This window comes from Euprymna scolopes, chromosome 11 (genome assembly GCF_053919585.1).
Source record: "Euprymna scolopes isolate OS-2025 chromosome 11, ASM5391958v1, whole genome shotgun sequence".
NCBI lineage: Eukaryota > Metazoa > Mollusca > Cephalopoda > Sepiida > Sepiolidae > Euprymna > Euprymna scolopes.
The window spans coordinates 39,877,761-39,904,782 of NC_136492.1; the positions used below are offsets into that span (position 1 = coordinate 39,877,761).

A 27,022-nucleotide genomic window follows, 5' to 3' on the forward strand; every position below is an offset into this window, starting at 1 on the left:
TAGACACTTTGATTTTTTTATCCTATGTCTTTTCTATATATTTATTGTAGATACCTTGATTTTTTTATCCTATGTCTTTTCTATATATTTATTGTAGATACCTTGATTTTTTTATCCTATGTCTTTTCTATATATGTATTGTAGATACTTTGATTTTCTTATCCTATGTCTTTTCTATATATTTATGGTAGATACTTTGATTTTTTTAACCTATGTCTTTTCTATATATGTATTGTAGATACTTTGATTTTTTTATCCTATGTCTTTTCTATATATTTATGGTAGATACTTTGATTTTTTTATCCTATGTCTTTTCTATATATGTATTGTAGACACTTTGATTTTTTTATCCTATGTCTTTTCTATATATGTATTGTAGATACTTTGATTTTTTTTATCCTATGTCTTTTCTATATATGTATCGTTGATACTTTGATTTTTTTATCCTATGTCTTTTCTATATATTTATGGTAGATACTTTGATTTTTTTAACCTATGTCTTTTCTATATATGTATTGTAGATACTTTGATTTTTTTATCCTATGTCTTTTCTATATATATTGTTCATACTTTGCTTTATTTATCCTATGTCTTTTCTATATATGTATTTTAGACACTTTGATTTTTTTTATCCTATGTCTTTTCTATATATGTATTGTAGATACTTTGATTTTTTTATACTATGTCTTTTCTATATATGTATTGTTGATACTTTGATTTTTTTATCCTATGTATTTTCTATATATGTATTGTTGATACTTTGATTTTTTTATCCTATGTCTTTTCTATATATGTATTTTAGACACTTTGATTTTTTTTATCTTATGTCTTTTCTATATATGTATTGTTGATACTTTACTTTTTTATCCTATGTCTTTTCTATATATGTATTGTAGACACTTTGATTTTTTTATCCTATGTCTTTTCTATATATGTATTGTAGATACTTTGATTTTTTTATCCTATGTCTGTTCTTTGTATGTATTGTAGATACTTTGATTTTTTTTATCCTATGTCTTTTCTATATATGTATTGTAGACACTTTGATTTTTTTATCCTATGTCTTTTCTATATATGTATTGTAGATACTTTGATTTTTTTATCCTATTTCTTTTCTATATATGTATTGTAGATACTTTGATTTTTTTTATCCTATGTCTTTTCTATATATGTATTGTTGATACTTTACTTTTTTATCCTATGTCTTTTCTATATATGTATTGTAGACACTTTGATTTTTTTATCCTATGTCTTTTCTATATATGTATTTTGATACTTTGATTTTTTTATCCTGTGTCTTTTCTATATATGTATTGTAGATACTTTGATTTTGTTATCCTATGTCTTTTCTATATATGTATTGTAGATACTTTGATTTTTTTATTCTATGTCTTTTCTATATATGTATTGTTGATACTTTGATTTTTTTAACCTATGTCTTTTCTATATATGTATTGTAGATACTTTGCATTTTTTATCCTATGTGTTTTCTATATATGTATTTTGATACTTTGATTTTTTTAACCTATGTCTTTTCTATATATGTATTGTAGATACTTTGATTTTTGTTTATCCTATGTCTTTTCTATATATGTATTTTAGATACTTTGATTTTTTTTATCCTATGTCTTTTCTATATATGTATTGTAGATACTTTGCTTATTTTTTATCCTATGTCTTTTCTATATATGTATTGTTGATACTTAGATTTTTTTTATCCTATGTCTTTTCTATATATGTATTGTAGATACTTTGAGTTTTTTAACCTATGTCTTTTCTATATATGTATTGTAGATACTTTGATTTTTTTAACCTATGTCTTTTCTATATATGTATTGTAGATACTTGGATTTTTTTATCCTATGTCTTTTCTATATATGTATTTTAGATACTTTGATTTTTTTAACCTATGTCTTTTCTATATATGTATTGTAGATACTTGGATTTTTTTAACCTATGTCTTTTCTATATATGTATTTTGATACTTTGATTTTTTTAACCCATGTCTTTTCTATATATATATTGTTGATACTTTGATTTTTTATCCTATGTTTTTTCTATATATGTATTGTTTATACATTGATTTTTTTAACCTATGTTTTTTCTATATATGTATTTTGATACTTTGATTTTTTTAACCTATGTCTTTTCTATATATGTATTGTTGATACTTTGATTTTTTTTATCCTATGTCTTTTCTATATATGTATTGTTTATACATTGATTTTTTTAACCTATGTCTTTTCTATATATGTATTTTGATACTTTGATTTTTTTAACCTATGTCTTTTCTATATATGTATTGTAGATGCTTTGATTTTTTTTATCCTATGTCTTTTCTATATATGTATTTTAGATACTTTGATTTTGTTTATCCTATGTCTTTTCTATATATGTATTTTAGACACTTTTATTTTTATATCCTGTGTCTTTTCTATATATGTATTGTTTATACATTGATTTTTTTAACCTATGTCTTTTCTATATATGTATTTTGATACTTTGATTTTTTTAACCTATGTCTTTTCTATATATGTATTTTGATACTTTGATGTTTTTAACCTATGTCTTGTCTATATATGTATTGTAGATACTTTTATTTTTTTATCCTATGTCTTTTCTATATATGTATTGTAGATACTTTGATTTTTTTATCCTATGTCTTTTCTATATATGTATTGTAGATACTTTGCTTTTTTATCCTATGTCTTTTCTATATATGTATTGTAGATACTTTGATTTTGTTTATCCTATGTCTTTTCTCTATATGTATTGTAGATACTTTGATTATTTTTATCCTATTTCTTTTCTATATATTTATTGTAGATACTTTGATGTTTTTATCTTATGTCTTTTCTATATATTTATTGTAGATACTTTGATTTTTTTATCCTTTGTCTTTTCTACATATGTATTGTAGATACTTTACTTGTTTATCCTATGTCTTTTCTGTATATGTATTTTGATACTTTGATTTTTTTATCCTATGTCTTTTCTACATATGTATTGTAGATACTTTACTTTTTGATCCTATGTCTTTTCTATATATGTATTGTAGATACTTTGATTTTTTTTATCCTATGTCTTTTCTATATATGTATTGTAGATACTTTGATTATTTTTATCCTATTTCTTTTCTATATATGTATTGTAGACACTTTGATTTTTTTATCCTATGTCTTTTCTATATATTTATTGTAGATACCTTGATTTTTTTATCCTATGTCTTTTCTATATATTTATTGTAGATACCTTGATTTTTTTATCCTATGTCTTTTCTATATATGTATTGTAGATACTTTGATTTTCTTATCCTATGTCTTTTCTATATATTTATGGTAGATACTTTGATTTTTTTAACCTATGTCTTTTCTATATATGTATTGTAGATACTTTGATTTTTTTATCCTATGTCTTTTCTATATGTTTATGGTAGATACTTTGATTTTTTTATCCTATGTCTTTTCTATATATGTATTGTAGACACTTTGATTTTTTTATCCTATGTCTTTTCTATATATGTATTGTAGATACTTTGATTTTTTTTATCCTATGTCTTTTCTATATATGTATCGTTGATACATTGATTTTTTTATCCTATGTCTTTTCTATATATTTATGGTAGATACTTTGATTTTTTTAACCTATGTCTTTTCTATATATGTATTGTAGACACTTTGATTTTTTTATCCTATGTCTTTTCTATATATATTGTTCATACTTTGCTTTATTTATCCTATGTCTTTTCTATATATGTATTTTAGACACTTTGATTTTTTTTATCGTATGTCTTTTCTATATATGTATTGTAGATACTTTGATTTTTTTATACTATGTCTTTTCTATATATGTATTGTTGATAGTTTGATTTTTTTATCCTATGTCTTTTCTATATATGTATTGTTGATACTTTGATTTTTTTATCCTATGTCTTTTCTATATATGTATTTTAGACACTTTGATTTTTTTTATCTTATGTCTTTTCTATATATGTATTGTTGATACTTTACTTTTTTATCCTATGTCTTTTCTATATATGTATTGTAGACACTTTGATTTTTTTATCCTATGTCTTTTCTATATATGTATTGTAGATACTTTGATTTTTTTATCCTATGTCTGTTCTTTGTATGTATTGTAGATACTTTGATTTTTTTTATCCTATGTCTTTTCTATATATGTATTGTAGACACTTTGATTTTTTTATCCTATGTCTTTTCTATATATGTATTGTAGATACTTTGATTTTTTTATCCTATTTCTTCTCTATATATGTATTGTAGATACTTTGATTTTTTTTATCCTATGTCTTTTCTATATATGTATTGTTGATACTTTACTTTTTTATCCTATGTCTTTTCTATATATGTATTGTAGACACTTTGATTTTTTTATCCTATGTCTTTTCTATATATGTATTTTGATACTTTGATTTTTTTATCCTGTGTCTTTTCTATATATGTATTGTAGATACTTTGATTTTGTTATCCTATGTCTTTTCTATATATGTATTGTAGATACTTTGCTTTTTTTATTCTATGTCTTTTCTATATATGTATTGTTGATACTTTGATTTTTTTAACCTATGTCTTTTCTATATATGTATTGTAGATACTTTGCATTTTTTATCCTATGTGTTTTCTATATATGTATTTTGATACTTTGATTTTTTTAACCTATGTCTTTTCTATATATGTATTGTAGATACTTTGATTTTTGTTTATCCTATGTCTTTTCTATATATGTATTTTAGATACTTTGATTTTTTTTATCCTATGTCTTTTCTATATATGTATTGTAGATACTTTGCTTATTTTTTATCCTATGTCTTTTCTATATATGTATTGTTGATACTTAGATTTTTTTTATCCTATGTCTTTTCTATATATGTATTGTAGATACTTTGAGTTTTTTAACCTATGTCTTTTCTATATATGTATTGTAGATACTTTGATTTTTTTAACCTATGTCTTTTCTATATATGTATTGTAGATACTTGGATTTTTTTATCCTATGTCTTTTCTATATATGTATTTTAGATACTTTGATTTTTTTAACCTATGTCTTTTCTATATATGTATTGTAGATACTTGGATTTTTTTATCCTATGTCTTTTCTATATATGTATTTTAGATACTTTGATTTTTTTATCCTATGTCTTTTCTATATATGTATTGTAGATACTTTGATTTTTTTTATCCTATGTTTTATCTATATATATATTGTTGATACTTTGATTTTTTATCCTATGTTTTTTCTATATATGTATTGTTTATACATTGATTTTTTTAACCTATGTTTTTTCTATATATGTATTTTGATACTTTGATTTTTTTAACCTATGTCTTTTCTATATATGTATTGTTGATACTTTGATTTTTTTTATCCTATGTCTTTTCTATATATGTATTGTTTATACATTGATTTTTTTAACCTATGTCTTTTCTATATATGTATTTTGATACTTTGATTTTTTTATCCTATGTCTTTTCTATATATGTATTGTAGATACTTTGATTTTTTTATCCTATGTCTTTTCTATATATGTATTGTAGATACTTTGCTTTTTTATCCTATGTCTTTTCTATATATGTATTGTAGATACTTTGATTTTGTTTATCCTATGTCTTTTCTATATATTTATTGTAGATACTTTGATTTTTTTATCCTATGGCTTTTCTATATATGTATTGTAGATTGTTTGATTTTTTATCCTATCTTTTCTATATATTTATTGTAGATACTTTGATTTTTTTATCCTATTTCTTTTCTATATATGTATTGTAGATACTTTGATTTTTTTATCCGATGTCTTTTCTATATATGTATTGTAGATACTTTGATTTTTTTATCCTATGTCTTTTCTATATATTTATGGTAGATACTTTGCTTTTTTTTTATCCTATGTCTTTTCTATATATGTATTGTTGATACGTTGATTTTTTTTATCGTATGTCTTTTCTATATATGTATTGTAGATACTTTGATTTTTTTAACCTATGTCTTTTCTATATATGTATTGTTGATACTTTGATTTTTTTATCCTATGTTTTTTCTATATATGTATTGTTGATACTTTGATTTTTTTTATCCTATGTCTTTTCTATATATGTATTGTTTATACTTTGATTTTTTTAATCGATGTCTTTTCTATATATGTATTTTGATACTTTGATTTTTTTAACCTATGTCTTTTCTATATCTGTATTGTAGATGCTTTGATTTTTTTTATCCTATGTCTTTTCTATATATGTATTTTAGACACTTTTATTTTTATATCCTGTGTCTTTTCTATATATGTATTTTGATACTTTGATTTTTTTAACCTATGTCTTTTCCATATATGTATTTTGATACTTTGATTTTTTTAACCTATGTCTTTTCTATATATGTATTGTAGATACTTTTATTTGTTTATCCTATGTCTTTCCTATATATGTATTGTAGATACTTTGCTGTTTTATCCTATGTCTTTTCTATATATGTATTGTAGATACTTTGATTATGTTTATCCTATTTCTGTTCTATATATGTATTGTAGACACTTTGAATTTTTTATCCTATGTCTTTTCTATATATTTATTGTAGATACTTTGATGTTTTTATCCTATGTCTTTTCTATATATTTATTGTAGATACTTTGATTTTGTTTATCCTATGTCTTTTCTATATATGTATTGTAGATTCTTTGATTTTTTTATCCTATGTCTTTTCTATATATGTATTGTAGATACTTTGATTTTTTTTATCCTATGTCTTTTCTATATATGTATTGTATATGCTGTGATTTTTTTTATCCTATGTCTTTTCTATATATGTATTGTAGATACTTTGATTATGTTTATCCTATTTCTGTTCTATATATGTATTGTAGACACTTTGAATTTTTTATCCTATGTCTTTTCTATATATTTATTGTAGATACTTTGATGTTTTTATCCTATGTCTTTTCTATATATTTATTGTAGATACTTTGATTTTGTTTATCCTATGTCTTTTCTATATATGTATTGTAGATTCTTTGATTTTTTTATCCTATGTCTTTTCTACATATGTATTGTAGATACTTTACTTTTTTATCCTATGTCTTTTCTATATATGTATTGTAGATACTTTGATTTTTTTTATCCTATGTCTTTTCTATATATGTATTGTAGATACTTTGATTATTTTTATCCTATTTCTTTTCTATATATGTATTGTAGACACTTTGATTTTTTTATCCTATGTCTTTTCTATATATTTATTGTAGATACCTTGATTTTTTTATCCTATGTCTTTTCTATATATTTATTGTAGATACCTTGATTTTTTTATCCTATGTCTTTTCTATATATGTATTGTAGATACTTTGATTTTCTTATCCTATGTCTTTTCTATATATTTATGGTAGATACTTTGATTTTTTTAACCTATGTCTTTTCTATATATGTATTGTAGATACTTTGATTTTTTTATCCTATGTCTTTTCTATATATTTATGGTAGATACTTTGATTTTTTTATCCTATGTCTTTTCTATATATGTATTGTAGACACTTTGATTTTTTTATCCTATGTCTTTTCTATATATGTATTGTAGATACTTTGATTTTTTTTATCCTATGTCTTTTCTATATATGTATCGTTGATACTTTGATTTTTTTATCCTATGTCTTTTCTATATATTTATGGTAGATACTTTGATTTTTTTAACCTATGTCTTTTCTATATATGTATTGTAGATACTTTGATTTTTTTATCCTATGTCTTTTCTATATATATTGTTCATACTTTGCTTTATTTATCCTATGTCTTTTCTATATATGTATTTTAGACACTTTGATTTTTTTTATCCTATGTCTTTTCTATATATGTATTGTAGATACTTTGATTTTTTTATACTATGTCTTTTCTATATATGTATTGTTGATACTTTGATTTTTTTATCCTATGTATTTTCTATATATGTATTGTTGATACTTTGATTTTTTTATCCTATGTCTTTTCTATATATGTATTTTAGACACTTTGATTTTTTTTATCTTATGTCTTTTCTATATATGTATTGTTGATACTTTACTTTTTTATCCTATGTCTTTTCTATATATGTATTGTAGACACTTTGATTTTTTTATCCTATGTCTTTTCTATATATGTATTGTAGATACTTTGATTTTTTTATCCTATGTCTGTTCTTTGTATGTATTGTAGATACTTTGATTTTTTTTATCCTATGTCTTTTCTATATATGTATTGTAGACACTTTGATTTTTTTATCCTATGTCTTTTCTATATATGTATTGTAGATACTTTGATTTTTTTATCCTATTTCTTTTCTATATATGTATTGTAGATACTTTGATTTTTTTTATCCTATGTCTTTTCTATATATGTATTGTTGATACTTTACTTTTTTATCCTATGTCTTTTCTATATATGTATTGTAGACACTTTGATTTTTTTATCCTATGTCTTTTCTATATATGTATTTTGATACTTTGATTTTTTTATCCTGTGTCTTTTCTATATATGTATTGTAGATACTTTGATTTTGTTATCCTATGTCTTTTCTATATATGTATTGTAGATACTTTGATTTTTTTATTCTATGTCTTTTCTATATATGTATTGTTGATACTTTGATTTTTTTAACCTATGTCTTTTCTATATATGTATTGTAGATACTTTGCATTTTTTATCCTATGTGTTTTCTATATATGTATTTTGATACTTTGATTTTTTTAACCTATGTCTTTTCTATATATGTATTGTAGATACTTTGATTTTTGTTTATCCTATGTCTTTTCTATATATGTATTTTAGATACTTTGATTTTTTTTATCCTATGTCTTTTCTATATATGTATTGTAGATACTTTGCTTATTTTTTATCCTATGTCTTTTCTATATATGTATTGTTGATACTTAGATTTTTTTTATCCTATGTCTTTTCTATATATGTATTGTAGATACTTTGAGTTTTTTAACCTATGTCTTTTCTATATATGTATTGTAGATACTTTGATTTTTTTAACCTATGTCTTTTCTATATATGTATTGTAGATACTTGGATTTTTTTATCCTATGTCTTTTCTATATATGTATTTTAGATACTTTGATTTTTTTAACCTATGTCTTTTCTATATATGTATTGTAGATACTTGGATTTTTTTAACCTATGTCTTTTCTATATATGTATTTTGATACTTTGATTTTTTTAACCCATGTCTTTTCTATATATATATTGTTGATACTTTGATTTTTTATCCTATGTTTTTTCTATATATGTATTGTTTATACATTGATTTTTTTAACCTATGTTTTTTCTATATATGTATTTTGATACTTTGATTTTTTTAACCTATGTCTTTTCTATATATGTATTGTTGATACTTTGATTTTTTTTATCCTATGTCTTTTCTATATATGTATTGTTTATACATTGATTTTTTTAACCTATGTCTTTTCTATATATGTATTTTGATACTTTGATTTTTTTAACCTATGTCTTTTCTATATATGTATTGTAGATGCTTTGATTTTTTTTATCCTATGTCTTTTCTATATATGTATTTTAGATACTTTGATTTTGTTTATCCTATGTCTTTTCTATATATGTATTTTAGACACTTTTATTTTTATATCCTGTGTCTTTTCTATATATGTATTGTTTATACATTGATTTTTTTAACCTATGTCTTTTCTATATATGTATTTTGATACTTTGATTTTTTTAACCTATGTCTTTTCTATATATGTATTTTGATACTTTGATGTTTTTAACCTATGTCTTGTCTATATATGTATTGTAGATACTTTTATTTTTTTATCCTATGTCTTTTCTATATATGTATTGTAGATACTTTGATTTTTTTATCCTATGTCTTTTCTATATATGTATTGTAGATACTTTGCTTTTTTATCCTATGTCTTTTCTATATATGTATTGTAGATACTTTGATTTTGTTTATCCTATGTCTTTTCTCTATATGTATTGTAGATACTTTGATTATTTTTATCCTATTTCTTTTCTATATATTTATTGTAGATACTTTGATGTTTTTATCTTATGTCTTTTCTATATATTTATTGTAGATACTTTGATTTTTTTATCCTTTGTCTTTTCTACATATGTATTGTAGATACTTTACTTGTTTATCCTATGTCTTTTCTGTATATGTATTTTGATACTTTGATTTTTTTATCCTATGTCTTTTCTACATATGTATTGTAGATACTTTACTTTTTGATCCTATGTCTTTTCTATATATGTATTGTAGATACTTTGATTTTTTTATCCTATGTCTTTTCTACATATGTATTGTAGATACTTTACTTTTTTATCCTATGTCTTTTCTATATATGTATTGTAGATACTTTTATTTTTTTATCCTATGTCTTTTCTATATATGTATTGTAGATACTTTGATTATTTTTATCGTAATTATTTTCTATATATGTATTGTAGACACTTTGATTTTTTTATCCTATGTCTTTTCTATATATTTATTGTAGATACTTTGATTTTTTTATCCTATGGCTTTTCTATATATGTATTGTAGATTGTTTGATTTTTTATCCTATCTTTTCTATATATTTATTGTAGATACTTTGATTTTTTTATCCTATTTCTTTTCTATATATGTATTGTAGATACTTTGATTTTTTTATCCGATGTCTTTTCTATATATGTATTGTAGATACTTTGATTTTTTTATCCTATGTCTTTTCTATATATTTATGGTAGATACTTTGCTTTTTTTTTATCCTATGTCTTTTCTATATATGTATTGTTGATACGTTGATTTTTTTTATCGTATGTCTTTTCTATATATGTATTGTAGATACTTTGATTTTTTTAACCTATGTCTTTTCTATATATGTATTGTTGATACTTTGATTTTTTTATCCTATGTTTTTTCTATATATGTATTGTTGATACTTTGATTTTTTTTATCCTATGTCTTTTCTATATATGTATTGTTTATACTTTGATTTTTTTAATCGATGTCTTTTCTATATATGTATTTTGATACTTTGATTTTTTTAACCTATGTCTTTTCTATATCTGTATTGTAGATGCTTTGATTTTTTTTATCCTATGTCTTTTCTATATATGTATTTTAGACACTTTTATTTTTATATCCTGTGTCTTTTCTATATATGTATTTTGATACTTTGATTTTTTTAACCTATGTCTTTTCCATATATGTATTTTGATACTTTGATTTTTTTAACCTATGTCTTTTCTATATATGTATTGTAGATACTTTTATTTGTTTATCCTATGTCTTTCCTATATATGTATTGTAGATACTTTGCTGTTTTATCCTATGTCTTTTCTATATATGTATTGTAGATACTTTGATTATGTTTATCCTATTTCTGTTCTATATATGTATTGTAGACACTTTGAATTTTTTATCCTATGTCTTTTCTATATATTTATTGTAGATACTTTGATGTTTTTATCCTATGTCTTTTCTATATATTTATTGTAGATACTTTGATTTTGTTTATCCTATGTCTTTTCTATATATGTATTGTAGATTCTTTGATTTTTTTTATCCTATGTCTTTTCTATATATGTATTGTAGATACTTTGATTTTTTTTATCCTATGTCTTTTCTATATATGTATTGTATATGCTGTGATTTTTTTTATCCTATGTCTTTTCTATATATGTATTGTAGATACTTTGATTATGTTTATCCTATTTCTGTTCTATATATGTATTGTAGACACTTTGAATTTTTTATCCTATGTCTTTTCTATATATTTATTGTAGATACTTTGATGTTTTTATCCTATGTCTTTTCTATATATTTATTGTAGATACTTTGATTTTGTTTATCCTATGTCTTTTCTATATATGTATTGTAGATTCTTTGATTTTTTTATCCTATGTCTTTTCTACATATGTATTGTAGATACTTTACTTTTTTATCCTATGTCTTTTCTATATATGTATTGTAGATACTTTGATTTTTTTTATCCTATGTCTTTTCTATATATGTATTGTAGATACTTTGATTATTTTTATCCTATTTCTTTTCTATATATGTATTGTAGACACTTTGATTTTTTTATCCTATGTCTTTTCTATATATTTATTGTAGATACCTTGATTTTTTTATCCTATGTCTTTTCTATATATTTATTGTAGATACCTTGATTTTTTTATCCTATGTCTTTTCTATATATGTATTGTAGATACTTTGATTTTCTTATCCTATGTCTTTTCTATATATTTATGGTAGATACTTTGATTTTTTTAACCTATGTCTTTTCTATATATGTATTGTAGATACTTTGATTTTTTTATCCTATGTCTTTTCTATATATTTATGGTAGATACTTTGATTTTTTTATCCTATGTCTTTTCTATATATGTATTGTAGACACTTTGATTTTTTTATCCTATGTCTTTTCTATATATGTATTGTAGATACTTTGATTTTTTTTATCCTATGTCTTTTCTATATATGTATCGTTGATACTTTGATTTTTTTATCCTATGTCTTTTCTATATATTTATGGTAGATACTTTGATTTTTTTAACCTATGTCTTTTCTATATATGTATTGTAGATACTTTGATTATTTTTATCCTATTTCTTTTCTATATATTTATGGTAGATACTTTGATTTTTTTATCCTATGTCTTTTCTATATATTTATGGTAGATACTTTGATTTTTTTATCCTATGTCTTTTCTATATATTTATGGTAGATACTTTGATTTTTTTATCCTATGTCTTTTCTATATATGTATTGTAGATACTTTGATTATTTTTATCCTATTTCTTTTCTATATATGTATTGTAGACACTTTGATTTTTTTATCCTATGTCTTTTCTATATATTTATTGTAGATACTTTGATTTTTTTAACCTATGTCTTTTCTATATATGTATTGTAGATACTTTGATTTTTTTATCCTATGTCTTTTCTATATATTTATGGTAGATACTTTGATTTTTTTATCCTATGTCTTTTCTATATATGTATTGTAGATACTTTGATTTTTTTTATCCTATGTCTTTTCTATATATTTATTGTAGATTCTTTGATTTTTTTATCCTATGTCTTTTCTATATATTTATCGTAGATACTTTGATTTTTTTTATCCTATGTCATTTCTATATGTGTATTGTAGATACTTTGATTTTTTTATCCTATGTCATTTCTATATATGTATTGTAGATACTTTGATTTTTTTATCCTATGTCATTTCTATATATGTATTGTAGATACTTTGATTCCCCCTCATTGTGTTCCTTTGTATGTTCCATATAATTGCTTTATATGCTATTTTAAGTGGATTGTAATTACCATATCCTTACCATTCCCTCAACCTCTCGATTTTCTGTGTGGACTAATTGTCAAAAAAAATTAAAAAATAAATAAAATAAAATAAATAAAAATAAAAGTAAATAAATAAATAAATAAAAATAAATGAGTAGAAAATAATCATGATAATGTAGTTTATCAAATTTATCATGAGTTTGTTTACTATATCAATTGAATATTATATATAACAAGGAATAATTTTCCTGGTGGACGTATTCACAAAAAGAAAAAAAACTCCAGTCGTTGGTTTTCTTATTTATAAAAATTATATCAACAGAAACTATAAGACTTGTAGCAGACTGTTGGATACATTATACATATATATTATATAATATATATATGTATATATATTATTATACATATCCCCCAGTCGTACAAAATAGGAAAAATGAATTAAGAAAGGTAAACTGAATTGCTTTAAGGAAGCAACGAACAACGCGTTTACTTGAATTAAACGAACTAGGATTTATTTCGTGAAGAAACAAATGAAAGGAAACGTGTTTAGTGAGGCGTGCGTCTGTTTACTCGTGAGAAGGAAAGTCTATTGTAGTATATAAAGAGAAAGAAAATGAGAAAAAGTCAATCCAGTTTGGTGTGCGTCTCTCGCTATTAGCTGGTGAGAAGGAAAGTCTATTGTAGTATAGCGAGAGTGAGTGAAAATGAGAAAAAATCAATCCAGGCCATGAAGATAGAAAACGCGTAAGGTGTACGTACTGTCTGTTAGCTCGTGCCCCATACATAGTAGCAGGGGACGTGACGCGCGGGGGTGCCCCGAAAGGGGGGGGGGCGAATTGTCCGACGACCGCTCAGCTCGAGAAAAAGGAGAAAGCAGCTTATTTGTCTTGCTTTTATATTTGTTTCCGGTGGTCTTTTGCGCATGTGTGGATTTCCTTCGAAAGGGAAGTGGCGTTGTCCATGTGTGCGTACGTTAGCGTGTGTGTGTATACACGTGAATGTGAGTGTATGTACGCGAACGTGAATATATCTACTTGTGTGTACATATGCGCGTATGTTTTTGTGCGCGTATGTATATAACAAGAAATATGGCTTGGGATGTGAACGCGTGTTTTTGTGTGAGACTAGACAAGGCTCTCACAGACTACAAGTTCTAATACCACTCTACAAAGAGGCAGTCGGAATTAAATCACTTCAGAGTCCACAGTTAACACATGTCGCATCTTCTGCGACCGATAGCATTTTTACTAATATAATACCACTGCGCAAGATAATTGTATTGGCAGTTGGAATTAAATCACCAGAGTCCACAGTTCAACATGTGTCACATCATCTGCAACCGACAGCACTGGAGGAACAGTCACCCATAATGTTGGATTCAATTTTCGTATATTGTAACTCTCGACAGATGGAAAATTGACAGCTACAATTACGTGAATCTGACTTTTTTCTTTCTTCTCTTTCTATGTTGTCACCAACAGCAGATGTAGATGTGGTGGGAAACCTTTGTTGCGGTTAAGCGAGTAATTATCAGCAGTGAGGGTTGTATCCAAACACAAATCTATGTTTCTTTGTGCAAAATACGATATGTGACAAAAGTATTCAACTAAAGTTTTCAGCTTGTACGCGAGAGAGATTGGCACATTTCCCAGTGGTCGGGGGCTTTCAGCTTGATGTCAGATCAACCCTATTACAATTTCCTCGAAAAGAAAAATCACTCGTGCACAATTCATTCAGGGGAAGGGTGGAGAATGAAGCTCCCTCTGTCCAAACTAAACAATCAGGGTTTTTACAACACATGCCTTTCTCTTCTGATTGGCTCCGTACATAATCGCGTATCGGAGTAAATTTCCATCGAATCTGTTCGGACGCCGACCGTCCCTAAAAATTGACCTAAAAGTCAGAAGCTACTTTTCCCTAGTCTGGTTGCATCATCGACAAACAAATGGAATCAGCAAGGCAGTTGAATGTTGCTTGGAATTGTTCCGTAATAAAAGTTCTTATTTAACTCTATTATAACTGTTATTAATGTAAAATTCGACCACCATAGGTGTTTGGGTCACAGTTTTTAAGATCGGATTGTTTTGGTTTTGGATTTTGATAAGTATATCAAATGAATTTCTGTACAAAACATATCTAAGAACACTACCGGATATGTAAATTACTTTTGTTTGAAATTTGCAAAAGATAGGCTCATCTGTTTCGGAACCTATGAGGAAGGAACTCACACATGCACACACAAAGTGACTTTTGTATGATATATAGTAGCGATAGAGATTTTATTGTTCTTTTGTGTTATTATATTCAGTAGGAAAATTTCAGAAATCATTCCCTTCGTCAAGCATCCAATGAACATTCATTAACAACAACCCCTCATGACCTTTGAGCTGAGGGGAACAAGTCGTAAAAGGAAAGAACTCAATGACTGACATAACGGTTCCTTCATCTCACGCGCACATTCCTACACACTAGCAAGAGTCAGCAAACAGAAACGAATTTCTACAAAACATTTATAATCTTAAATATGTTTATTTGATAGCAATCCAAAATGTTTTTTTTTTTTTACAAAATAGGGCGTGAGGATGTGGGTGTAGGTGGGGTGGGGTGTTTTAATTTAATTCTGCCTAAAATTAATTATTTTCAATGCAACCGAAACAATGTGATTTATACATAAACTTTTCCTTAAGAAATGTCATACTTACATATATCGGAAATCAATTGTCGACACCAGTTTCTCAGGCTCCTGTAATGAAAAAGACGAAAAGCAATAGATACATGTTGCAGAATTGAACAACTCACTAATGATAATAATTCGTGAGTTGTTCAATTTTACCAACACTGGAACGCACTTTTGAAATTATCACTCTCGTCAGTACTTGCTGTTAAATATTGGACGACTAGACCCGTTAGTATATAATTTGGTTAGTTGAAATAGAACTTCACTCTGATTCAACTTAGTGACATCGAGGGTTAATTCTACCCGACTATGAAAATTGATAGAAACGGATGTAACGTCACATGACGAAAAGTGAGTGAGTCAGAGAAGTCAGTAATTGGTCGTCAATGATAGTTTCTGCTGACTTTCTACTAATCTCGACCTCTTGGTATTAGTTTTATTACCAGCATACACAGGAAACATACCGCTACAATACAATACATTAGCTAGGCCAAAAATCTGGCTGTTAAGGCGTCAAAGTTCAACAATTTGACCTTTGAGAACTCTACCAAACTCCTCCGACAATTTGGGGTCTAAACACTTGGAATTTTAGATATAAATTCCTTGGACATGGATCTAACTTAATAACTCGATTTGAGCCCTAAACAATAAATTTTAATGGGTCATAAATAATAGGGGTCAAAGTTAAAAGAATTGACCTTTTTTTGTTCTTGTTTTTTTGCTCAGGGAAGATATATGTTCCTTGATCAAAGATCTAATTTGATTTAAGCCCAAAACAATAAATGCTTAGGGGTCAGTATAGGGGTCAAATTAAAAAAAAATTACCCTTTTTTTTTTTTTGCTCAGCATACACCTCCAAACACCCGGGCAACGCCGGGCACCCATGCTAGTGTAATATAAATGTATGATTTTTGTTTTGTAATTCATATAATAAATAACAAAGTTGGACATGGAAGGTATGTGATACTATTGAAGTGAATAACGACGGTGGATTCATTTAACTCCCCAGACGATTGATGCTATGATAACTTGTCGTTGGCTTTCTGAGTGCCTGGATAATAATGGAAAGAGTGAACTGGAGAACTGATGTAATCAGTTCTAATGGTCAGTCAAGAATAACTGAGAAAAAAACAGCCTACTTAGGATTTCTGGTCGAATATTTGAATATTTGTCTGATATATATATAGGAGCCGGCATCGTTATACACTTAATTGATAAATTTTCGTCTATTTCATATTTTTTAATAGAAATCGCTCCAGGCAAGGCATGAAGCCACTTGATGTGAGGAGCTACAAAAAGGTAAAAATTAACCAACAATAACAGATTTATAGATTCTGACCCAGAAAACAACAATTCTTCCTACTTTGTCAGAAACATCGCTCATGGAACGTGAGAACTAAAGGACAAAATAAGGGAAGTGAAAGTTACAAGGCTGCCGAAAGTAAACTCAAGGTCAACTGTCTACTCTCCATATCCCATATACAACATATAGGATAGATATTTTAACGCTCTTCATATTATTTCTGGCTTTTGGATAAGGATGTTTACTTACTCAACCTCAACAAATATAGCAAATGATTTATATTTGCTAAATAATAAAAGAAAAATATTTTTATTGTTTAGATTGATAAAAAAAGGTTTATGCCTGCAGGAACATACTTACCATGTCAGTTATTAGTTTCCACAACGGCTGAAAGAGAAATAGAAATATTAAAATTGAAGGAAAATCAAAGAAAAATCACATATATCCAAATATGGACACAATTGTAACAGTGTAGACAAATATCGATTAAATGAAAAAAAAAAAAAAAACGATGTATACAAAAACATATTCAGTCATAAATGTTATAGTCATAATTGTCACAGTCATAAGTGTCATAGTCATAAGTATATTTTCTTTCGTTTTTATATTTAGTTGTTTCATGTGGCAAGATAGTTGTAATAACAACAGTTCCAAGTTGATTGTCACAAACAACGAGATGAATGTTAAGTAGCAAAGCTTTGCAATAAAACTGATGTTCTGTGTTTTGTAAAACGTTAAAAGTGAAAAATTCGTGTAAGATGAGTGGTATGTTTGTCTTCTCTAATTGTGTGGCTTTAAGTGTAAGTTCATAATGCTCATTGCCTTGTCTATTCAGAGAATCGCCGGGGAGAGTGTAGTCGCATGTTTCCAGGTGGCAGGTGTCTCTGATTAAACCGGAAGAGACTGATTTGGAAGCTGGGGCATTTGTTTAAAGATAAATATGACCGTACCTCGGCACAGATAAATTAAAACGGATTGCAAAATATAGCAGAAGGATTTCGGACAAGTTGGATTTCGGACAAGTTGGATTTCGGACAAGTTGGATTTTGGACAAGTTGGAGGCTTGTCTGAAATCTGAAAGGAAATACAAAAGTTAGGTTGTGTTTGTGCAAAACAACGAGATCATGTGTGATAGTGGAGCGAGCTGCTACTACTACGAGACTAGGCTGTATTCTCAGCTTAGTTATCTCTTTCTCCCTACTCTTTTCTCTTTTCCTTCCTTTCTTCTTATACGTCATCAGGGGTTCCAGCCAATGAAAAGCGAGAACGGTTTACGTAGGACATTCGAGTGAAGGAAACGTCCTTACTTCCACGGCAACTAGAGACAGAACACACGCCTCACTCCTCAGCCCCGTTAGGTAGCCAAGAGGAGCATTGAACATTAATACAGACTTTACAAAATGCACTGTCTTTCTTTGTAACCCGAGTTTCGGAAAACACACATATATTGGATATATAAATCCTCATGAATTCATAACAAAGTCGCGTTACACGTCCTCATTTTTATAAGAAGACAACGTCTTCTTTTACCAGTATTTCTTTCTATTTCAGCACTCCAGTTCTCCCTGTTATCGGAGGCGCTCCGAAATGGGAGCCTACCGAAATGCTGACCTCTAATTAGTACCCATGTTAATGTATGGTAATAATACCATAATATGGTGAAACACGCAATCTTCAAGAAAAACCCAGGAGAACGGGACGGAGTGAAAAAAGAAAATAAAAAAAGAAAAAGAAAGAAAGAAAGAAAAAAACGAACTTTCGAGGACAACAATAAAACCATACAAAAATAAGGTATATATGAATCCGCTTCCTAAGAAATGCCAGTCATATATATGTATATATATATTGCTATTTTTGCGAAACGGTTTTACACTAAAGAAAAAAAAAGTCATTTTACGTGATTTTCATCAGATAAATTGCTAAATTAGAACCAGGTCTAAAAACTATTCTCCGACGAAAGCGGCCCGAGCAGTTAAAACAGATTCACAAACGGCGTGCTGACACACATACAAAAACTTTCTTTGAAACGCACGTGCGTGACAACATACGCCATCTTTGGAACACAAGTGGTAAATTTCACCAGACGAACTTTTTTTCCCCCTCGAAGAACATTTACTATATATATGTCACAGACAGATAAAGTTAATACTAGTGATAAGATTATTAGGACAGACGATACCGACAAAGTCGATGATGGAATTGCTACTGACACATATAAGTCTAGAGCAGGAAGGAAGGTGACATGGAAGAAGAAAAACGAATACTTTTATTTTTAAACAAAGAACAGATTTAATATTTGGGTATAAGTTACTTAACTCCGTTAATTGGAGGGGGACTCTTGTAGCGAGCTGCTACTACTACGAGACTAGGCTGTATTCTCACCTTAGTTATCTCTTTCTCCCTACTCTTTTATCTTTTCCTTCCTTTCTTCTTATACGTCATCAGAGGTTCCAGCCAATGAAAAGTAAGAACGGTTTACGTGGTACATTCGAGTGAAGGAAACGTCCTTACTTCCACGGCGACTAGAGACAGAACACACGCCTCACTCCTCAGCTCCCGTTAGGTAGCCAAGAGGAGCATTGTATTGTTGATACTTTGATTTTTTTTATCCTATGTCTTTTCTATATATGTATTGTTGATACTTTACTTTTTTATCCTATGTCTTTTCTATATATGTATTGTAGACACTTTGATTTTTTTATCCTATGTCTTTTCTATATATGTATTGTAGATACTTTGATTTTTTTATCCTATGTCTTTTCTATATATTGAACCATGATACTTGGCTTTTGCATTTTAAACTTTAGTCAATCCATTATATATATATAAACTTTATAAAATTAACAGTAGGTTCTCTACAGTGCAATGTAGACTAAAATGTATTGTGGACTAAGTCACTGCGGGAAGGCATGTGAAGCTTCCTTCCAGTACACCACAATGGATCCCCAAGTATGTCAAGCAGTCAATCGATTTGATTGAAAAATATGCGATTTCACCAATTTCGATGACAATGAAAAATATGGGAGTGTGAAACATTCGTTGATCATCATACAATCCCGGACAACGTTGGGTCTCCCTACTAGTAGGAGATAACTCTATATATCATTAAAATACAATTGGAGTTTGTCTGTATGCAAACGTGGTTGATTGACTAAAAATAATAGGCAGAGTAAGAGTTCGTTGACCACAACAACGATGAAGACCATCTGATTTTTACTCCCAGCAATAGGCGTGAATTATTGTAACGTTTCTTATTATTGCAGGCGGGTAAAATTTCCGTGCTGCTGATTGGCTAAAATAAATATTTTATATTTAGATTCTTATTCAATCAAAACTCTATATTTTAATACAACATCCGTTTGCTTTTTTTTTTTATCTGTTCATGTTGAAGTATTTTATATATTAGAAACTGATAAAAAAGCAAAAAAAATAAAAATAAAAACATCTGTTCACATATTTCCGATAATCAATAATAATAATCGATAAGAAGCAATGTACAGGTGTAAACGTCGGTTAAGTGGAAGGATGCAGAACTAGAAATCACTCCACAGTACCTCCGTCGATTTATGCTCGGGTTTCTCCAATCTAATGCAGAAGTTAAAAAATGCCAGTTTACCATTTCAAGTTGTTTTATCCAAGCAATACAAATTTTCAAATTTAGCCTCTTGGCCATTTCAAAAGAGGGAAATTTAAGTTTAGGCAAGATCAATGCGCATATTCAGTATACTAAAACCATGTTGTTATTGTTAAACGCATTTTTAATATAACTTGTTTGATAACACTTTAAATAAGGGGTCCCAAAATAAAACTAAGATCCCCCTCCCTCCATAAGTGTTATAGAAAGTACCCCTTCCGGGTCGATCAGCTGGTGTTCAGTCTCCCAGTTATGCAGATGCAATCAGAATCTGAAATAATTATTTTTCAACCAACCAGCAAACAACAGAGTTGGTCGCAACGTATGTTTTTAAAACGAACGAAAATAGATGCATTTAGCAAGCGACATCTCGTTTTTCACTCGTCAATAATGATGCACAGGCAGCACATTTATTAGAGCAGAACAGACATTTTTGGGTGCGTCTTCATATCTAAGGAGCGTGGTATGTCAGTTGGTTGGTTGGTCAATTGTGCTTAAGTTTTAAATAGAATTTTCTTTTTTCTGTTATGTACAACTTTGAAATATCTTTTTCTTTGACCTGTTACACACGAGTTTCTTTATGTATTATTTTTTATTTGATTTTTTTTAATCCTTTGAGATGAGGTTTCATAATTTCTATATTCATGTTTTTTGCGGACTGTTATTCTCATCTTCATAATTGTTGTTGCTTCACCACTACATTAAAAAAATTATGCTAAAACCAGGCCCAAACTCAAACAAAACCAACCTGCCTTCTCCCTTGAGGCTTGCATTTACGAACATCCGTGGACTTAGAACTAATTTAAATGATGTTGAAGCATTTCTCCTAACAAACACCCCGGATATCTTAACACTAAGTGAGACTAAACTACACTCCTCCATCCCCTCTAACTACTTTAACATGCCTGGATACCTCCCACTCTGCCGTAAGGACTCTGACAGACATATGCATGGGCTTGGAGTCTACATTTGAAACACTCTCCCTTTGACTAGAGAAACTAAACTAGAATCGGACGATCAAGCCTTTATGTGCTTTAGACTTAACATACAACATAACATTAGCTACTTTTATTTTCTCTACCGCTCTCCCTCGACCCAGGACTGTACCCTAATAAACAAAGTCTCTGACAGCATAGATACAGCAGTTTCCATCGACACTAGCGCACAAGTACATGTATTTGGTGACATCAATGTCCACCACAGCAACTGACTTGGATTTTCTATTTACACAAATGCAGCTGGTATCACAACACGTAACTTCTCTATATCTCATTCCCTATCACAGATGGTTACGTTTTCAACCCGTTTCCCAGACCAGCAAGAACAACATGTTTCACTTCTAGATCTGTTTCTGACCACAGTTCCCGATGACTGTGTAACGAATGCCCACAGCCCTCTTGGGAACGCCAATCATGCAGTGGTAATGGTTGAAATCGCCCTAAACTCTAGAGCCAAAACTGAAGAGCCACTGCTCAAAACAACGAGATACTATAAAAAGGCTGACTAGGAAGCCATCAGGGACCTCATCAGGGACGCTCCATGGGAAAATATCTTTCACTTCCCGCTGAACATTGCGCGAATGAGACAACTGAATGGTTCAAAGTGGCAATTGAAGCACATGTTCCCATGCGCAAATTCTATAGCAAACCCCACTCTCCCCAATGGTTCATTTCTACTTGTGCAGCTTCCATAGCACAAAGGCAGCATGCGTACCGCAAATGGAACCGACATAAGTCCAGTTCAAACAGGCAGAAGTATATAGAAGCCAGAAATAACTGTAAGAAAGAAATAGCGACAGCTAAGAGAGAATTTACTGGAACCACCAAAAAACGCATCAAAGCACAGAAATTAGGAACCCGAGACTTCTGGAAAATCTACAACAGTGTAGTAAATAATGAGCAATCAACAATTCCCCCCACTATCCAACAATCATGAGGTTGTTTGCTCTGCAACTGAGTAGGCTAACATGCTTACCAGTCGGTTTGCCTCAAACTACACACTGAACTCTGCTTACTACCCCCTCCCTGACTTTCCTTTGCGGGCAGACGCCACACTAGACGATCTGAAAATCACCCCTGCTCAGGTGCATGCTATCATAAGAAAGCTTAACACTGCTAAAGCATGTGGACCTGATCTCATCCCGGCTGTGCTATTAAAAAAGTGCGCCGCCGAAGTAACTCCAGTTCTCTCCAAACTTTACAACAAATTCCTTAATGAATCTTGCTTTCCTGCCTGCTGGAAAACTGCTTCTGTGGTGCCAATATTCAAGAATTCTGGCGGAAGAACTGACCCAGTAAATTATCGCCCCCATTAGTTTCTTCCCCCTTTTCGCCAAAATATTTGAGACCATTATTAACCAAGCTCTAGTCAATCACCTTACAGATGCTAAACTTCTGACCGACCAACAATATGGATTAAGGCAAGCCCGTTCCACAGCAGACATTCTAACTGTAATCTCAGAATGTATATACCATTCACTGGACAAAGCGGGGAGGGTAGAGCGGTAGCTCTAGATATATCTAAGGCTTTTGACAGAGTATGGCATGAGGGTCTTCTCAAGAAAATCAGATCATACGGCATCACTGGAAGAATACATAACATAATTAGATCTTTCTTAGATAAGAGAAAAATCCAGGTTGTCCTTTACGATCGTACATCTAAACAATATGATATAAATGCGGGAGTGCCTCAGGAATCTATCCTTGGACCTCTGTTATTCCTAATATTCATAAATGACCTCCCTGACAAAATTGTCTCTGAGATGGGTATGTATGCTGACGACACCACGCTCTATAACAGACACGACAGGAAAACAAATGAACACATATCTAAAGAAATGGCAGAAACATTAGAGGAAGACCTCCAATCCATAGTGGAATGGGGACATAAATGGATGGTCACCTTCAATGCTGCCAAGACTAAACTTGTTTCCTTCAATAATTACAAGAAACCTTCCCTACCGCTAATAGCAATGGGCAATGACTCTTTATCTGAAAGTACATCTTTTAAACACCTCGGCCTAACGTTCATAGGAAACATGAGTTGGAACAATAACATTGAGAACATTGCCAGGACCGCTGTGAAGAAGGTGGGTTCTCTTTACCGTGCTAGAAAGCTATTAACGCCTGAAAGTATCCTATACCTCTATAAGGCCACCATTCGCCCATGTATGGAGTATTGTTATCATATTTGGGCTGGTGCATCTGCTACTAGTCTCTCGCTCCTAGACAAGGTTCAAAAGAGAGTCGCCAATCTGATAGGTCCTGAACTGTCAGCTAAACTTCAGTCTCTGTCACATCGACGAAATGTTGCATCCCTCTGCCTGTTCTACAAGTACTTTAATGGTGAATGCACTGACGAACTGCAAACACTTTTGCCCCCTCGACGTAAATACCCCCGACAAACCCGACAAGCAGTAAAATCCCACCCCTTCACAGTAGAGATCCCTAGATGCAAGAGAGCCTTCTACTCCAATAGTTTCTTCCCTAGAACAGCTAGACTTTGGAATTCCCTTCTGGGTCCCTGCTTCCCCGACTGTACTGACATGCAGAAGTTCAAGTGTAACGTGAACCGACATCTTGCTGCTCAACACAGTACCCCTGATGCTTATGTCCCTGATAGTAGCGCCCTACAACAAAGTGGCAATGTGTCTTGTTTGGAGTGAAAATGCAGTAAAAAAAAGAAAAAAAAGAAAGAAAAACTCATCCTCTGGCTTTCTTCAGGTGGTTAACCGCGACGAGATAGGAATGCTGAGTCTTGTATCCCCAGTAATTACTGTTTTCCGTAATTGTTGTTGTCTCACCACGTTCGGACTAACCCTAACCTCTGGCCAGAGGATGAGTTAGTCAGAACATGGTGAGACAGCAACTATGAAGATGAGGATAACACTCCGCAAAAAAAAAAAAAGATAAAAAAATGAATACACTTTTTCTTTCGTCTATTATGCACAAGTTCCAAATAAATTCTACGTTGATTTGCCAAGTTTTCATCGCTACACGCGTAGATTGAATCATCACATATAAAGAATGAACCCGTTCTTATTAATAACAGAAGTCTACATTCCAACTGAAATGCTGGTGGTGGAATGCGTAGTTACTGACAACATGCCAGATTTTGTTGATTCCGATCTTCTATTCCATTGCACGCCACACAATATTTTAGTTGCTGATGCAGTTCGTCACCAGAAATTAAAAAAGAAAGAAAAATGTATTTTGTTGTAGTTTTCAGATATTCAGCTTCAAAGTCTAGCAAACGAAAACTGAATTTAAATTTGTCTGTCATTTCTTTAGAAACTATTCTTTTAACTTTATTCACAATGATTCTTTGAAGTGTGGAAGTGAATATATATATATATATATATATATATATATATATATATATATATATATATATATATATATAAGGGAGTAGTCACCAACAATGTGTATTTTTTAATATTATTTTATTATTTCGTGTCTTGGTTTTTCATTGAGAATTATGTTTGGATCATTGTAATAATGTTTTTAAGTCATTGAAATCGTTTTTACGAGCGTTTCAGACGTTCTGTGAAGCGTCCTCGTCAGAAATTATTTTCAAATGTGTTGGAGATATAAAAATGGCAATTTTCGTAGTTCATTTGAAGTTTTTCCAAGGGGTGGAGGCTTGTAAGTGTTTATTATCCATTGGCATGTTCAATTTTTATTACTCTTTTATTGGGCTTGTCCAGGCTGCTGACCTGGTTGTAGTCACTCTCTCTTTCTGCTAGTGTTTTTTTCTTTTCCTTTAGGGTGGGGTAGGGTGTGTGTGTGTGTGTGTGTGTGTGTGTGTGTGTGTGTGTGTGTGTGTGCGCGTGCGCGTGTGTGTGTGTGCGTGTGTGTGTTTGCTTTTATTGGTTTGAGAATGTATATACTGTTTTATAGTATTATGAGGTTATTTTCTTCCTTAGGAAGGTGACTGTGATCCGAGGTCGTTACTAATATGTATGTGTTAGGAGGGGGGGGAGTCAGCTCTTCTGAAATAAGGGTAGGGGTGCTTTCATTCTATTTTGATATTTATTTTTGGATTCTTGGATTTTAGTATTGTGATTTTTCGTTTTAGTCTTTTCGGGTATTCTTTATATTATGTTTGTTTAGATAGAGGGGTGTATTTAAAATATGTATAGGGGATTTTTTAATGTTTCTATTTATTTGTCTCCCCATGTGGGTATGGCCAGACCCAGGATCAGTTCCTAGTGTGGGGGAGATTTTGTTCCCCAGAGGGGGGGGCAATTGGAGGGGGTATAGGTATGGGAGGGGGATGATAGAAGGGATGATAGTTGTTTCAGTCATGAGGGGGTTCTTCTCCACTGACTGAGGAGGGAGCGAGGTGTTGGAACAGATGTTATACTATGGTTCTAGGTGTTTCCTAGTGTTGTTGGTTTCGAGGTTAAGTAGGGTTGGTATTATTCAGTGTGTTGTATTAGAGATAGGGGTGTTATGTCTGTGTGTGGTTGTATGCGTGCACGTTTTTGAATGTGTATGTGTTACCTTCTATTACTCCACATCGCGGTTTGTTGCATTTTGTAACCCCTTTTGTAGTATGTGGGACGAGTTTTGAGGAAGTTAGGATGTGTTTTAAGTTTTTGGGTTGGCGTTTGCTTTTTATTATTTTTGTTGTTTTAAGTATGTTGTTTAGTTTGTCGTTCTGATTGAGGAGGATAAGGTTTTTTGTTATCTGTGTGAATAGTTCTGGGTTGTTTGTGTTGTGTGTAGAGATGTATGCTAAAATTTGTTCTTTGTTGTGTTCTTTTGGGGTTCTTAGTTGGTCTATTGGAATTTTTTCAGCCAGTTCAATACCTTTCTGTATTAGTGGTAGTGGATATCCTCTTTTCCGCAGTGTTATTTGTAGTTCATTCAGTCTAGTTGAACGGAGGTGTCTATATATATATATATATATATATATATATATATATATATATATATATATATATATATATATATATATATACTCTGTTTATCATTATTGTCAAACGACATAGCTTTGAATTCAATTTTCTTGCCAGTAAAGCCAGACATTTACCGCTGGCGCATTTATTCCGAAACAGAAATTTACTATCTCTAATTTTCTCATGATTAAAGGTTTTTGGGTTATATGGACTTTTGTA

General features: G+C 29.5%; 1 protein-coding gene across 2 annotated transcripts in view; it reads right to left on the minus strand.

The window, feature by feature from the left end:
• Positions 1-27,022, minus strand: part of LOC145287842 (mitochondrial enolase superfamily member 1-like) — a 400,234-nt gene that overhangs the window by 238,604 nt on the left and 134,608 nt on the right. For both annotated transcript variants that reach the window (XM_080135718.1, XM_080135717.1), the window contains exons 5-6: positions 17,628-17,654; positions 15,990-16,030 (exon numbers count right to left, since the gene is read on the minus strand). In XM_080135718.1, coding sequence (XP_079991844.1) covers positions 15,990-16,030; positions 17,628-17,654 — 68 coding nt within the window. The remainder of the gene's footprint in view (positions 1-15,989; positions 16,031-17,627; positions 17,655-27,022) is intronic.